This window comes from Lutjanus erythropterus, chromosome 16 (assembly GCF_056507025.1).
Source record: "Lutjanus erythropterus isolate fLutEry1 chromosome 16, fLutEry1.hap2, whole genome shotgun sequence".
NCBI lineage: Eukaryota > Metazoa > Chordata > Actinopteri > Lutjaniformes > Lutjanidae > Lutjanus > Lutjanus erythropterus.
The window spans coordinates 25,999,309-26,015,821 of NC_139332.1; the positions used below are offsets into that span (position 1 = coordinate 25,999,309).

A 16,513-nucleotide genomic window follows, 5' to 3' on the forward strand; every position below is an offset into this window, starting at 1 on the left:
GTAAAAAAAGAGAAAAGGGAATGAAAGAGGAGTCCGACACTCAAGTAGGAATGTGAGGGTGGTAAGTGATAGCAGCTTTGAGGGGGGACTTTTTTATAAAGGCACAAATCAACTGGAGGGAAGCGAGGGGGAAAAAGGACGGCTCGAGAAAATAAAAGTCAAAGAAAAAAAATACAAGCTGACTTCTGTCTGAGAGCACAGTGGTTGGGGGGGACATGACAAAAAGTGACAACAGACAGAGGGTGAGATGAGAGTAACAGAGGGAGCGACTTCAGAAACATATGATTGGCCACTGGTGCCAGATTCTGAGCACACACCAATGCGCACACACACACACACACACACTCACACACACTCTCTCTCTCTCTCCTGCATACACACATCAGATAACTCACAGAGCTTCTCCAGCAGATTTCGGCCTGTTAACCTGACTCACCCTGCCTCACCCCATCCCACCCTGCCACATGGTCCCTGCAGGGTGCAGGGGGAGAGGGTTGGACAGACAGAGACAGCATGTTAGAGGGTATATTGAAAATAAGAGGGAAAATAAGGACAGAAAAGAAAGGAAACGAGAAAATAAGTAGAAAGAGGAGAACGCCTGTGTGTCTTAAAGATATCCTCTGAAATAAACCCGTACCAAGTAGTACTGACACTTCTCCATTCAAATGATACCTGCATTCAATCATTTGTGTACCTAGATCTAGAAAAAAAATAGTGTTTGTGTGTTTCTTTCTCACAGCCAATTACAGCAAGTGTTCTTCAATTTAAGGTGACATGTGATTGGCTCACTACTGCAGCAGCTACAACTAGAGCCAGACAGACATATTGGTCAGCCAATATTGATCAATCACAGCTATCTAAATCATCAGTTATTCAGTTTAGAGTGCCGTTATCAAAACAGTCTTTACAAAGAGCTTCACAATAAAAGGATCAAATGTGAATAAATAAAAGAAAATATTAGTGAAGGGAAATGTAAATACAAACTAGAGAAATAAATTGTGAAGAAAATTGTGTATGTGAATGCTGGATATTGAAAGGGACTAATGTATGAAAGATGTGAAAGATTTTTTACGGTTTTTAGGCTTGTGCGTTTTTGTTAAAACTTAATGGACTTAAATGGACCCAGCCCTATAGATGATGGAAGGAGGAGGAATTTAGAGGAAGACATGACGCACCGCTGAGATCAGTGGGATAGAAATTAAGTGAACACTTTTTTGGCATCAAGTGCATGGGGGGTAAATGGGTGAGGGAAGTAAAGACGTGAGAGGGGAAAGGGGGAGGAGAAGGGAGGCGTGGAGTAAATTACAGAGGGAAGGGGAGCAATAGGAAGGAGTAGCAGGGTGGTGAATGAGCCTGGAGCTGGATTGTGGAGCAGCAAACAACAGAGATAATAAGAGAATCTGCTGAAGGCATGCGCCACACTCAGTAATTATATAGAAAGAGCAGCCTGCCTTAATTAGAACAGGATGGAGCTCATGAGTGTGACAGAAACACACACAAAAACACACAAATACACATGCTACATGGAGGTGAATTATTACATAATTTATTTTCCCTCGGTTTGTTCCTGCTGGTGGCATTTCATAATGAGGCTGGAGAACATCCATGTGCTCATCACTGTGATTGCATGTAGTGCAAATTCATGAATGCATGCAGGGTGAAGATATATAGTAACAGAGCTGCGTGTGCACGTGTGAGTCTTGCTGACTGGGAGTTAAAGCGCAGGACGCTACAGTAAATCACTTGTAACCGCTCTGTTTCTTAATTCGCGCTTCGTTTTTTCATTTCTAAACCTTCATTACACAAGAGGAAGCTGACTGGGCACATATGCTAATTTTCAATAACATCCTCCTTCACATTTACACTCCTCTTCACATTCACAACTACAAGCTGGTCAAGTGCCACCACAGTCTTCCAGCCTTCTGAGCAACTGGGGATTAAGTGCTTCTCATTCACATTAGACGCCAGGATTTTACTGCATCCATTCATTCTTTCTGTGTTTTATTTGTGCTAACTTGATTTTTAGAGACAAAGCAGGACAGCTGAGACACCACATGGATTATTTTTGTTTCAGCCTTTCTACAATTATATATTATGCACAAAGCAGGAGAGTTAATTAAGCAGGTGCTAATATTTCCTGCAGATTTTAATCCAAATTTTCACTGAAGTGCTTGTTAGTGGGAACTGCATTCCACTTGACAGCCTCTTTTCAATAATTTACTGCAGAAAGTCAAAAGTCAGTTGAAAGTAATCATATAATTTGATGAGTAAATGTTTATATATTTTTTTTGATTTTGCTCTGTGTTGACTTTTATGCTCTTTTAATATAAATCTAATTTGACCACAAATGTATGCTTGAGTCTGTTTTTTTTAAATAAAGAAGATAACAAATAATGCCAGGTATCATGCACCAGGACAATAAACTGTTCCACCTTTCATCTGTTGTAATAAAATGAGTTATCCGGAGTGAAATGTGTTAAATTTGTGTACGTTTGGTGATATCTCTCCTGCAATGAACTGTTCCTGTCTGTGAGTCCGAGTTCAACACAATATATCAACACGTTCTTCCTCCCTTAGATCCTTCCTTTATGGCAAACTATTAAAAGCAGGCACAGATAAAGCCTGGAACCATCACAAATTTGGACTACTTGCTTGTAACTTCACGTTAAAGAAACATTAACCTCAGTCAATCAGCAATTTAAGAAAATTCGCCTGTATCAGCATTACAATAGCATCAAAGGTTAGAGAAGGAACATTATGAGAGCAGATGCTATAATCTGTAGTAATCCAGTGTTGTCTGACTGTTTGATTGCGTGTGATAATAATCCTCTTCTGTACTGCAAAACACTATCTGCTTACACCATTATCAGTAGCTACTGACTGGCTATTCAATATTATTGACCTGCACTGAGACACTTAGTGCGTTTGCACTCACTCAGTCACACAAATAGACCCAGGAGTAAATAAGACAGAGTTACAGAACCTGCATTAACTGTATACAAACATGGAGAGAAATTAGTTGGACATTATGGTTGTGTGGTTGCCTTTGCCATGCATTATATTATGACTCACAGCAGTCAGTAATGCACGCACAAACTCCCTTATACACACGGACTGCTGCAGTCACACTATCCTTTTCTATCAGACCTGCACAGAGACTCTGTGTCTTTCGTCTGCACACAGAATGACACCAACCCAAGTGTGTGCGCCTGCTGTGGAGTTGCACATACCACAGCGCGCTGCTGAATGTGTGTGTCCTTACTATATGTGTGTATGAGCAGTCCCAGCGCAATTCCTCAGTTTAGTGGAGCATTACGGCTGATCAATAGCTCTGGTGCAGTGGGAGATGTCGGGGTTGGGGCTGCATATTCATGCCATTACGGCTGCACTGAGAAATTAGGCACTACAGGAGAACTCTGTGTGTGTGTGTGTGTGTGTGTGTGTGTGTGTGTGTGTGCATGGGCAGATTGCTCTTGGGGAGAATGACAGGCCCCCGTCACCTGGTAGACCACACTGTTACTCGCTAAACTGCAGCCAGGGAAGGTCGAGCACCAAAGATACACTATCTCCTGTCTTCATTGGTGCTGTCACTGGACTTCAACATCCTTGTCTGCCTTTGGCACCATGCCTGGCTTGTCCTGTTCTCCTCCTTCAAAACTTTTTATTCTCTTGTCACTGTTAGAGAGCCCACGATTCTCTCTCCTCGGCTTGTCTCTCCAGTTTTTCCCGACTTTTCTCTTCACTATTCTGCTCTGAGTGTCTGTGGGTCTGTGTGCTCGTCAGATTTTATTGTCCTCAGCTCAGCTTTTATTGTAGAAAAAGCATTGTTGGTAATTACAAAAAACGGGTCAAGCAACACATACTTTGTTTACGCACAGGCCAACTGCCAATAACAGTGAGCAGTACTTATCTCCAACTGTCAAACACTTACTGTGGGACCAGCAATTTTGCAGCAAAGCCAAAGTTCTGCATGATTTATGATCAGCAGAGTTGATTCTCCAGACTTTATAATATATATACTTTTTTCCATTTTCACTCCAGTTGGTGTAGGTTCCTCTAAAAAGAAATGAGTGTGTCCTTCAGAAAATAAACAAAACTGCATAAAAAAAACAAAAGGTACAGCATTTTGAAAGAAGCCAACATTCTGTACTAGAACAGCCCCTCATTAACTTTGGCCAGTGTTTAAAGGACACAGGCAGTTACAATGAATGCTGAAAAGTGAACACAACTTTTTTCCCCCCCTTGTTCTTTGTAAATTTGCTTCTTTCTGTCATTTCCTTCCTCCTTCCCACCTGTTTTTTGTTGTTATTCCAGTCCCACAGTTTCTACTAAAACTTCTTGGAACCATACGCATAAAAACTAAATGACGATGACTAAAACTCACAAAGTCAAAAATATGCATGCACATTTTTTTTGCTAGATTCGCTATTTAAACTTGTGCATATGCGTGGGTTTTCACATCAATACGTCTGCCTGCTCCACCACTCATTAGACCCGTCAACGGAATGAACGGCAAAGAAAAGACAGAATTGTGCCACATTGTTAGACTCTCCCTGACAAACCCAGAGCAGCTGTCATTCTGCACGACTGTGGCCAATTACACTGTTCATGTCATTATGTCATCACATGTTTCTATGATCTTTTGTTACATCGCAGTCATTATCAGTTATTTAGTTTCGAGCACCATCATCAAAGCAGACTTTACAAAGAATCACAATGAAAGAATCGACTGGAAACGTATAAAAGAAAATATATGAACGGGGAAATGTAAATAAAATGTAAACTAGAGAAGGAAATTTCCGAAGAGACTGCGTGTGTGAAAGCTGGTTGCTGAAAAGCTGATACCAAACTGCATTGCTGGCTTTAATTTGTATGAAGAAGCAGCCTAATGAGTATGAATAGTGGGACAGGGAGGAAGGATGCAAAATAATGTTTAATGTGGGAGCTAAACCTTTTAAACATTTGCAGCTAAACTGCATTGCTGGCTTTAAATTCTATGTACAAGCAGTTGAAGATTTGAAAAAGTGGGAAATAGTCTATGAATGGCATTTAAATGTTGAATAAGTTTCATAACAGGGATGTGGAACATTTTATATGTAAATAAAGAGATGCGAAGATAAATTAAATAAATTAATGTGACTCACTTTACAATTTGTATGAAGTGTGCATGTCCTCTTCTTTTATAAAGACGAATTTATGTTTGAGGAATTAAGTATATATTTTTTTAGTGCGTATGCATCATTTATTCATCTGGCTCCTTATGTCTATTGCTCTACATCAGCCATTAACCTTTCACCAAACATCTTTACAACCTCTTCACCTCTATACAAGTTTGTTCTCATTTTACTCTAACCTTGCTTGCCTTTTCATTGTCTGACTTCTTCTGTCCTCTATTTTTCTTGTCTTTGTAATGACTGTATCGGCAGGAGAACTCAGCAGACACAAGAGTTCAGATTTTCCGTTATTTCCTTGTCTGTCTTTATGTAGTTCAATCCTCTTAACATTTACTGGCACATTGAGCTCAAGGTGAAAAACAATCAATGTCTGAAAAAAGAACGGCTGCGAGTCGGTACTGTAAATCAAATCCATAAAAACACACACCACTGGCAGGAGAAAACTAAATTTCCAATAACGGCAATCAGCTGCAACCATCAACCAGAACAACATCAGCTCACTACAAAGACCTACAAGCACTAAATTACCCCTCCATTACAATGCGCACAGTCTGTTGTCCAGTGACTCCAACACCCACGTTGCATTGCACAACAATGCAAGATGGGGTGTGAAAGCTAACAGCAACGTTCGGGCGATCAAAGAGCTGCTGCTGTATGAGCAATGGGTTGTGACAATAGATTACAACAGTGTCCCTCTGTGTTTACGTCAGAGTGCTACACCCCACGCCACCTACCATCTTTACACTGACAATGCTTCATGTATGTGTGTGTGTGTGTGTTTTTAGACCATTAAGGCTATGTGCAAATGTCAGAGGAGAGGCTGTGGTGTTAAACTCAATAGGGCACAGACGTTTGAAGAAAAAGACTTCATTAGTCATTTTGTTCACACTCACTCACACAAAGCAGCTCAGACTGTCCAGCCTTGCATGTCACATACCACACCTCACATGTCGATATGCGTTGGACGCACACATGAGAGAAGGTAACTTCATCACTATATCAAGGCCCCGAGCATTTACATCATTGTCAGCGCTGAACAAAAGGCAGGCGTGGATCGAAATCGAGTGAGAAAGGCTCTTCTGTACTTCTATTGTCTGTCTTTTAAAAATAATGTCCACTCTGTATCCTCTTCTTTGTCTCAGCACGTGTTAACAGAACTGTCTTTTTGATTTCTCCTCGCTCATATGCAATTATTCCTACTATTCTCCCTCAGTCGTACAGTATCTCCGCAGCGCCTGTGTCTCTTTCCGTAAGGATCAACCTCTCATCCTCCCTTCTGTTCTTCTAATCTGTTCCTCTGTTCTCTACAATATGAACAGCCTCACTTCTCATTTAAAACTTCTCTCCATCCTCTGCTTTCCCGTCTCTCCCTCACGTGTCTTTCACTGTAGAAATATTCATCTTATCATGTCATTTTTGTCTGTTATTGAGTCTTAAGTCTTATTTCTTTAAAACTTTGCAGATTTTACTCATCAAAGTCTGTTTACAGGTTTGGGGAGAAGTTTGGCACATGTGAAAAAAAAAAAAACTTGTATAAAGTATTTGTGGCTCCAGTGGGAATTGTGTGAAGTCTCTTAAGGCAGAAGACGTTTGAAAATGTTTGAAAAAAATATCTGAGGGTGTGGAATTGGAAAGAAGTGAGTTTATCAGGCCTCATTCTCTGCTTGAGGCGAGCATCTCGAGAATACATTAGTCACTACTTGCACAACACACCTTAAACTCTGACTGGATTGTTGGTGGGTGAGTTGCATTGTGGGTAATGTATGCTGCAGGTTTGGAAAAGGAAGGACAATAGGTGGAATATCTGTTAAGGGATGTGACAATAAATGCATTGCAGCGGCTATGTGACGCCCGCCATGGAAGCGAGGTCATTACAATCATCACCACAAATTTTATTTCAAGGGTTCAACTGCACAAGAGCCAATGTTGCTCTGGCAGATTTTTGTAAAAGTTTTCAGAAAATTCAACTTTTAGAGCTAAAAAATACAGAAGTTCACTTAAAAGCTGCAGTGTTCTCACTCTCGGTTTTTTTTCTCAGAACAGAGAAATGGATCAGTTTCGTGTTATTCTGTCAAAGAACTACAACACATCAGTACTACTTCCTCCCTCTTTCTACATCTGCCTTTTCTGTTATTTGGTTCTTTAGTTCTCCTCTCTGTGCGCACTCCCTGTCTTGTTTCTTTTGTTCCCCCTTTGTTTTCACTCCTCTTTCATCTATCCAGGCATCCCACCGTCTATTTATTCATTTCCTACCTTCACAGCTGCTGTGTCCCTCCTCGTAGCCGGCGCTGCAGCTGCACTTCCCAATGGGCACCAGCCATTCCCCCTCGGCGCTGCAATGCATCCTGGGAGGGCTGTCTGTGTCAACCTCAGAGTTGTTGACGCAGGTGCCGCGCACCTCTACCAGCGTGGCGAAGGCCGCCTCAGCCACCGTGTCGGGGAACACTGCCAGGTTCTGGACAGTCGCGAGGCAGCGTTTGTAGTACACTCGCACGGCCACGAGGGCCACGCAGGCGCCGACGTCCTGGAAAGCCAGGTGGAAGCCCTTACGGTTGAGGTGGCCGATCTCACGCACCTCCGTGTTCAGCTTCATCTTTCTCTCGCCCAGGTCGCCCTGTGTGAAGCTCTCATCGGCGGCGATGGTGTCGATCTTGGTGTAGCGGTCCTCTCGGGTCACACCGCCGAGGTCCCTGTCAGACTCGACATAGAGGAGGTTGAAGGTCTCCTTGCAGGTGCCCGCCACCCCGGGGATGCTGTTGCAGTCACGCAGCGTGAATTGGAGCTCCACGAAGATGCGCTGGCCACCTCGGCGTGCCACCCAGCCCGTCTGCAGCCAGTTGTTCTGCTGCAGCGGCTCCATCACGTTACACACCTGGTACGTCCGGATCGGCTTGTACTTCTCATCTACGCCGCTTATCTCCTCCCACTGCAGAGACGGAGGCAAGAGAGGAAAGTGAAGAAAGTTAAGTTAAAACAACAGAAGAAAACACAGCGGGGAGTAAAGTGATGATATGAGGGAGTGAAAAGAAAGAAAAAGTAAAGTGATGTGGGCGGTATGCAATAGAGATGATGACAAAGTTAAAGTACAGCGAAAGAAAGAACACAGTCAGCTCAGGTTAACAGACTAATGACATAATCAGATGAATGGGTGTGGGTGTCTGAAAACGCACTCAGATTCTTTAATCACGTCACAGAGAAAATGATAAACTGCACATTCACAGTCATTACATCAGCATTGAGTGGTGTTACTGAATCTACGGGTCAGACCTTAGTCAATTCATCAGGCAGGGATTTTTGATCTCCACCCGCCTTCTGTACTAAAAGCAATGGCATTTGAGATGATCTTTGTTAAATATTCCTGCCTACACTCGGCTGTGTCACTCCCAAGAAGATGCAGCAAGATGACTTTACAGTTTTGAATTACATATCAGTAGTGATTGAGATTATTTGCTAATTAGTTGTGAAAATATTTTTTGTTAGCTCTTCTCTAAGAAATGGTGAATAAATAACGGGGTTTAGTCTTTTATAGCTGTGATAATTGGTAATCACTGGTCAATCAGCTCAAAACAGTTGTTGAAAGTGAAACAGACATATTAAGACTAAAATAATTAATGTAAAATTCAAAGCAACCCGTTTCCTTCCTTCTGGATAAAACCATCACCATCAAAGGACTAGAAAAAATTATTAGGAGGTGGGAGGTTCAGAAAGGGGGAGTTTCTAATTTTACTTTTACTTGGGAGAGTAGAATCCTCCTAGATTTATGTTTGAAATCATTCCTTCCTTGCTGTTATATCTAAAAATTTACATTTAAAACATTTTGTATGTTTGGCCAAATGCAGAAGACAACAATCTGTATACAGATTACTGTTCCATTATTACACAGCTTTGCTGAATATTGAACTCTGATTGGTCAGTTACAACATTCTAAGGTCCATTATTTCTGAATAACAGATCGCTGTTATAGTTAACAGATCATAGTCTGAAGGACTTAGTGGAGGCAATAAAATCATTTTGAAGTTGATAAAATAATTTTTAAATCAATATTTTTAAGTAACTAGCCATATAAGCAGGATAATGTACAGTGAAGAGGTCATTATGTTGGAGTCTTGCATCACCCTATCAGGGTTTATTTCATCATAATAAACTACTCATTGTATATTATACCTTACTTAACACATTCAGAATTAAATTGGGTTAGACCATCTTAAATGTTATGGGCACTTTAGTCATTAATGGTAAAAAATTGTACTATTTTACAACAGTTATTTTATTTTGAGTTTTTGTGAGTGTTGCAATTTTTGTCTTAGTCTAGGAGAGTGTCACAAAAAATGCATTAATGATGGAGAGGGCATTGCTTTCTTGAAGAATGGATCATAATGTTCAGCTTGTACAGTCCCTAAGTTTGTCCAATGGTTGCAGATTTAGTATTTTTGGTTTACTTTCAGTGAAACAAATTGAAGTACCACGCAAATGTGACAAAAGACTTTTCATCAGATAAATTATTTGTCCAGTGGACAGATAATTACAACTCCATGTCACTATTTGAATTACGGAGACGCCGACTTGACAGAATTGAAAGTAAACTGAGCAGCAAGCATGTATCTATCATTCTATATCACATACACACACAAACACACACAAACACACACAGCAGATGAGAGAGTGAAAATAGATTATCTGTGATGGTAATGTGATATACTGCATGACTGCCAAGGTGACTAAATCAAAGTGGATGCAGCGTGTTCTCTCAGCTCTACTGGGGCTGGTAGGTGAGTCACAAGAGTCCATTAATCTTAGATTTAGCTTTGCATGTGGTCCACGGCCACCTTAAGGCGACAGTGATTCGACACACTGTACACTAAACAGAGCATATGTTTACACTGTGCTGTAATGTCGATGCATGCACACGTGCTGTTTATATAAGAGACATCTCGGGTGTGTTGGACACGGAAAGGCCAAACTCCAGGTGGGACGTGGGTGACAAACTGCCTCGGCAGTGGCACATTCTTTTAAAAAGGCCTCCCGCATTTATCTTGCAGTCATAACTTAGCGCTCAGGTTTTTACAAGCCAAAATCGATCGATTCGGAGGGGGACCATTTATCTATGGCAGCATATCTGTGTGGCTGCTTTGGACACCGCAGTATCCTAGCCTGGATTAGCACCATCGATTAATGATAATGATGAGCTCTGGACCGGGAGAGGAGCGAACGCAAGGTGTGAGCAAGAGAGGGAATGATAAGCAGAAGAAAGAAACAGCACGAACAGAGAGGACGAGAGGGATGAAATGGGGTGGTCTGGGCCAGCTGTTAAGCAAGCAGCTGTGTTGTGGAGCAAATAACAAGCAAACAAACAAACATACAGACGATGAAAAATGCAAGTCAGCACACTTACTCCGTTGGGGGGATATGACGTCCAGCCCAGCTCTGCCTGAGTCTCTTTAGAATTCAGCAGTACCACTGCAGGAAAAAAAGGAGAGAAAAAGACAATCTTGTCAGTATAAATAGGATTTTTAACAGTGTAAGATGAGTGCATAATAACAAAGTATGATAAAGACCACCTCATAAGAAGAAGTATGGTCTTGAATGTCTAACAATATGAGAAAAACACAACATTGTACATTTGGATTAATGAAAGATATCCATTAACATTGAGACAGGCCCATCAAAATCTGGTGAGAGTGAAGGTGTCCTTTGATAAGTGCAATAATACCATCTGTTGAGGACTTAAAGCTGCAGCTTTGAAAACAAGCCGCGAGACAAAGACAGTACCCTCAGTTAGCTTTCACCGGTGCAGCAGAGAAAACACTGTGAAGGTCTGTGTTCTGTGGGTTTTTGTTTCAGCACCACAGACAGAGAGCAAGAGGGAGCTTTGAATCTGTTTTCAGGACCATGGACAGCTACACAAGAAATAAAGTGGCGTGAAGGCAGAGGAAACTCAGTGGATTAAAGCTTTTATTTAGCACCATAGCTGCTCAAATAAAAAGGCACACAGCGAGGGGAAGTTCCTAAAAGGAGTTGAGCCGAACATTTTTCATGTGCAAACATTTCCTGTTCATTTCAGTAGAGAAGAGATTATCACAAGACCAGCAGAGGAACATAACATGTACTCTATGTGATTACAATTTTGAGGTACTTTAGTTAAGTATTTTTATGTTATGCTATGTATACTTGTAGTAATCAACTATGTTTAGAGGGAAATATTGTTCTGCTAATTCAAGTACATTTTGTCATCGCTACAACATTCATACTTTTACTACAGGCTGCAACAAATAACTTTTTCACAATAAAACACACTCAATAAAATGTTAGTTTATTATGGCCAGATTTTTTTTTTTTTTTTCAAAATTTTTGGCTGTTCTTTTTTTTTGTACTGTTATTTGTTTTGTTTTTGTTGTTGTTAATTTCAGGATTTTGTTGGGTAATTTCTGGTTGTTGTCATTCTGTCTCTCTCTTAATATGTGTACCTGTGTTCTGTATTCATGCACCCTGCAATTAAAGAGAGAAAGAAAACAGTTTAAAAAAAAAAAAAAGGCTACTAGCTAATAATACCTAGCAGGAAATGCACAGATGTCTCTACATTTCAACTGAGTTTGAACATTTGGGATAATGTAAGACAACTAAACAAAGCAAATAACATATGTCTAGCATTTTTAGACATTTGAATGCAGAATACATATTATAGCTTTAAATATAATATCTAGGTATGTCCACAGCTGGACAATGATTGCAGTAACAAGTAATGCCTGTCAAAAAACAAAGTAGCACCTGTTAATACCAGTGCTGCCATATCAACCAAGACGCCACAGTTCACTAAACGTCTTTGAGCAGTCAGAGTGAGACTGGCTCTTGTTTCATGCTCAGTATGCAGCAGGCATACACCGAAGCCATCATCGGCACATTTATCTTAATCTATAATGTAATATCAACATCTGTAGTGGCATATGGTGAGCTGCATTATCGCCTCATTTTTAAAGGATTTTGCTGATATTAAAGTTACCCATGCTTTAAGCTTGTCTGCTTAAACAGACCCCCACCACACACACACACACACACACACACACACACAGTTTCAGGCTTGCAGTGTTCCCAGCACCTACAGCCTTGAGGCAATATGAGATCTGACAACCAGACAAAGCCACACTGTGCAAGGACTGCTATTTTTCATCCTTGAAAAGAGCTAGTTTCACTCTTGTACTTCACTTGTTACTTGTCTTTGACTTTTGTTTTCTGCCTCGACTTTCAACCCACTTCAGGAGCCTCGTAACGGCTATCAGAAATAACCTGCACGACACAGTCTGGAGTAGGCAGTTGACTCCCTGACAAGGAACGATTTCTCCTCATCCTAAGCGATTGTGGCGTTCGTGAAATGACTTCAGACTCTCAAACCTCGCGGTTCATGACTAATATTTGGTCTTATCCGCATTAACAGCTGGGCACATGGGCGTCCTTGTGAGCAAAGAGTAGCCACCTTCGCAGTCTGACTCATGCTGTAGGCCTTGTAAGATGTGGCGACCTGTAATCTTACTGACTCATCCTCTGAGAAAGGAGGCTATGGACTCTGGCGTGCCAAAAGGAAAGGAAGATTTTGATGTTGTACACTTGGCGCAGCGAGGCAAGTGTCAAAACATACCTGTCAATACACTGGGTGACCTTTTTCAAACCAACCTCCATATTGCTGGCAGCAAAAATAAACAGAGAAACTTTGCTAAGAGGCATCATAGGCAACTGGACTTTGCTTGAGGCTCTTAAAGACACCTCACCTCTCACTTGAAGAGGCTTCTTAAGTTTTAACTGACTAATGGGGAGTTCCAGGTCTTTAACCTCTTATAATACCTCAAGAGTCACTGAAAATTGTAAAGAACACTATACACATTCAAGTGTCCTCGCAACCACTTTCTAATATTTGCTGGTTTTGCTTGAAAATGACTGAAACTATTAATAATTGATGATTAACTTTCTTTTGATTCTATCCAGTTAATCCAGTTTTCTCTGCTCTAAAATGTCAGGGGCGTGTCCACTCTGCTGTCTCGGTGTCAAACACCACTACAACCTGAAACATGGACTCTCCATTTATGGCAGCTTTATTGGACTTGACTGAGCCAGAGGCCAGAGGATGGTGACAGGATGGTATTTACTTTCTTCTGTCGAGCTGTTGGAACTGAAGTGAGCTGAAGGTGAAACTGCTGCACTGAGAGAGCCGCTGAAGGCAGACCCTGACCCCTTTGAGTCTGACTTTTAACGGTCCCCAAGCCTCTGTTTGTTTTACATTGTATACACTTCCCTTTGTGGAACTTGCCTCCACAGGCTGAATCTAGAGACAGTATCAGAGCTTCCTAGAAGCGAATGTGTAGCAAACACGATGGCCTGTATGACTGAGTCTTTTCAAAGACAAAAATCGAGTGAATCGCTTTCTGAGAGGTGTTCATTTTTTAATCTCAAGGCCATGACTCCATCTGCTCAGGGGAAGAATATTAATAGGTTATTCAGTATAAACACTCAAAAAAAGACATGCTCTTCAGTGTCACCAGTTCGGATAGCCAAAAACCCCTTAGGGGCCATTGAGTGTGAATAGTTTTTTCATCTTTTTTGGGTTTGCTTGAAAAGGAGACACTGGCGCCTTGGCTGGAGTGCCAGGAAGCCTTGCTGGACCATGAGAGATCCTTTACAAAACACTTAACTTTATTGTTTTTTGGGTTAACACTGCTGGGTGCCCAAAGCATGGTCCTGTGGTTAGCTGATAACATAGAGGCATTTGGAGAAGATTAGAGCGGGAAGAGGCCAAGGGTGGTGGGGAGACACAGAGGAAGGCTGAGGCGGGAAGCGAGGAGAGAAAATAATCAGCGGAGGAGGGTGAGGAGGAGCAAAGAAAAGAGCCAACATGAAAGAGAGAAAAGAAAAAGGAAGAGGGAAAGGGGCACATGAAGTGCAAATAAATGAATACTCAGGGTAATACACAGAGGGATCAGTGTGCCTTAGTGAGCAGTCAGTCAGTCAGTCAGAGAGACTCAGAGGACAAAGTTGGCACTATGATCACACGCTGAATGCATAAGTCCTGTAATCACAGCCTAGTTAGACAGACTAATGGGCCTTTAGGGGCAGGAGGGCGACAGAGAAATACAGAGAGACAGATAAGAGAGAGACAGACAGAGAGGAAGACAAAAAAAAGTTCAGCAAAGAAGACCAAAGCAGGGGAAATAAGGGTCACTAAAAGAAGGAGAGCAGGGGAAAAAGTTAGAGAAAGAACATGCGACAAAGAAACAAAAGCTCTCTTCTTCTTCTACCCGCAGCTCTGAGTAATAGCCGTGACACATTAGCTGCTAAACACTAATTTCAGTGGTTGTTTCATAAGTAATTGGCCATCATTATACGGACAATGTGGATCTCTGGGCCAATTTTGCTTTTTTTTGTCCAACTGGCCCTATTTAGGACACACAAGACGATGCTGACTTTCATAACTAATAGATAAAACAGCCATGTGACTGACAGACACAAAGAGAACCAGTCTGCCACATTACATGAGCTTAAGGGCATATTATCAGGCATTTTCCTAAAAAAAAATAATGTATAGGCTCATACAAAAATAATCCCTCTAAATCATTACTCGTGATCCAATAAAAGTTTGTGGTGTTGTCTGTATCTTCAGAGACCCTGCTCTCGGTCTGTATTTTCTTTTTTTCTCTTATTTGACTGTTTTCAGGATGTTTCTGGACTTCAGCCTGTTTGCCAGCCGTGTTTAATCCCCAGTCAATACAGGACGCAGGTTTTGAGGACAGGACGTAACAACCAACGGTTATAGCAGATTCAATGTCTCTTTCCTCTGCTCTCTGTATGTGAGAGCTGCACAGGGAGACACACACACAGGCAGAGCTGACTGAGGATCACTTAGGCGTATTCACACAAAATCAGGTGTCATACGGCTGTGTGGGCCTGTTTATTTGTGGTTTATTGCATGTTTTTGTTAAATACTCAATTCTGATTGGTCAATTACAGCATTTTAAGGTCTATTATGTACTACTGTTCAACATACTTTTGGGTAAATAAACAGCAGTATGATTATTTTCAGACACACTGCTCAGTGCTTATCTCGTCACTTCCTGTGAGCCTCCTCATTGGTTGGAGACACAAAACCATGGTAACCTGTGCCAACAATTAACTAATTTAAAAAAGTATATATTGCCGTTTATTTTGCAATAATAATTACCGTACATTATCCCTTACTTTAAGTGAGGAGCGCATGCTTTATGTCAGGTTAAGAAAAACTGATCGTGCTTCTGTTTTGATGTAAGATTAAAAAGAGAAGACACGGCAGAGAGCAGAAGAGTATCAAAGACATTTCCTCAGAAAGTCTGAAAGCCTGGACTACAGAAAACTTTTGAGATGATGAAAGATGTTAAATAAAAAAAAAGTCTTGATCAATTATCATGAGGAGGAACAGAAACTGCCCCAGTAATAGATCAAAAGTTGCTTTAACAAAATCTCAAGTTCTAGCAGCTATTCTTTGGAATGAGCAGCATGCAACAGCAACAATGAAAGAAATGTCTTGTGCACATTAGAGTCCTAAACATCTGTATTCTTCTTTCTGAAATTAAACTTTTATGAAGGTTTTATTGAGGCTTTCAGATTGCAGAATGCATTATGTGAAGAGTAGAGTCTTTGATTTGAAACTGTAAAATCATGTGTATTGGGGCTTTTTTTTGCATGCATGTGCTTGAGTGTGTGTGAGGTGAAGGATTTAAGGGATTTTTTTGTTTTGCTTTCTTCTTTGTTTTGCAGTGAGGGTTTCATTAAAAGTGTATCTAAAGTGTAAGCGTCTCTTTCTGCCTCCCTCCCTCGCCTCACCCACTTTCATCTTTCCCTGGTTTGTGTGATGTATTAATTGAGTTGTTCAGCCTTGCTGAGGATGAGACACACTGACAGACACAAAGCGAGCGCTGAGGGACGAGACAGAGTTACACTACAGCACTCAGGTCGAGTATTCAAAAGGAAGTGATCAGTCTGGTGCACCAATAGCACTCGGGAAGAGGCAAACACTAAAAAATGGCCTTTATCAAGTGTTCAGCTCTTACATGCCTGTTTTTTCCTTTATAGTGGTAGATGGCAACGTGAAGACAGGTCTGTTACACAAGACAATTTCAAGGCCTTCCAATGTTAAGGGTACTCTTTCTTTCAGCTAGAAATAAGAGTGTGTGCAACACTTGAACTGAGACAAAAGGGGGACTTCCAAAGCAAAGTGTTTAATAGGACAGGAGACAAAAAGTAGAGAAAAACAAAAAGAAATGCAGACCGATACTCTACATAAACAACGTTATGTATAAATAGTGTTTTACCTGAGACAAAGG

General features: G+C 41.2%; 1 protein-coding gene across 2 annotated transcripts in view; it reads right to left on the reverse strand.

Annotated features, from left to right (window-relative positions):
* epha10 (EPH receptor A10) overlaps positions 1 to 16,513 on the reverse strand; it is a 219,900-nt gene that overhangs the window by 155,220 nt on the left and 48,167 nt on the right. For both annotated transcript variants that reach the window (XM_084739711.1, XM_084739710.1), the window contains exons 2-3: positions 10,567 to 10,631; positions 7,428 to 8,100 (exon numbers count right to left, since the gene is read on the reverse strand). In XM_084739711.1, the coding sequence (XP_084595837.1) occupies positions 7,428 to 8,100; positions 10,567 to 10,631 (738 nt within the window). The remainder of the gene's footprint in view (positions 1 to 7,427; positions 8,101 to 10,566; positions 10,632 to 16,513) is intronic.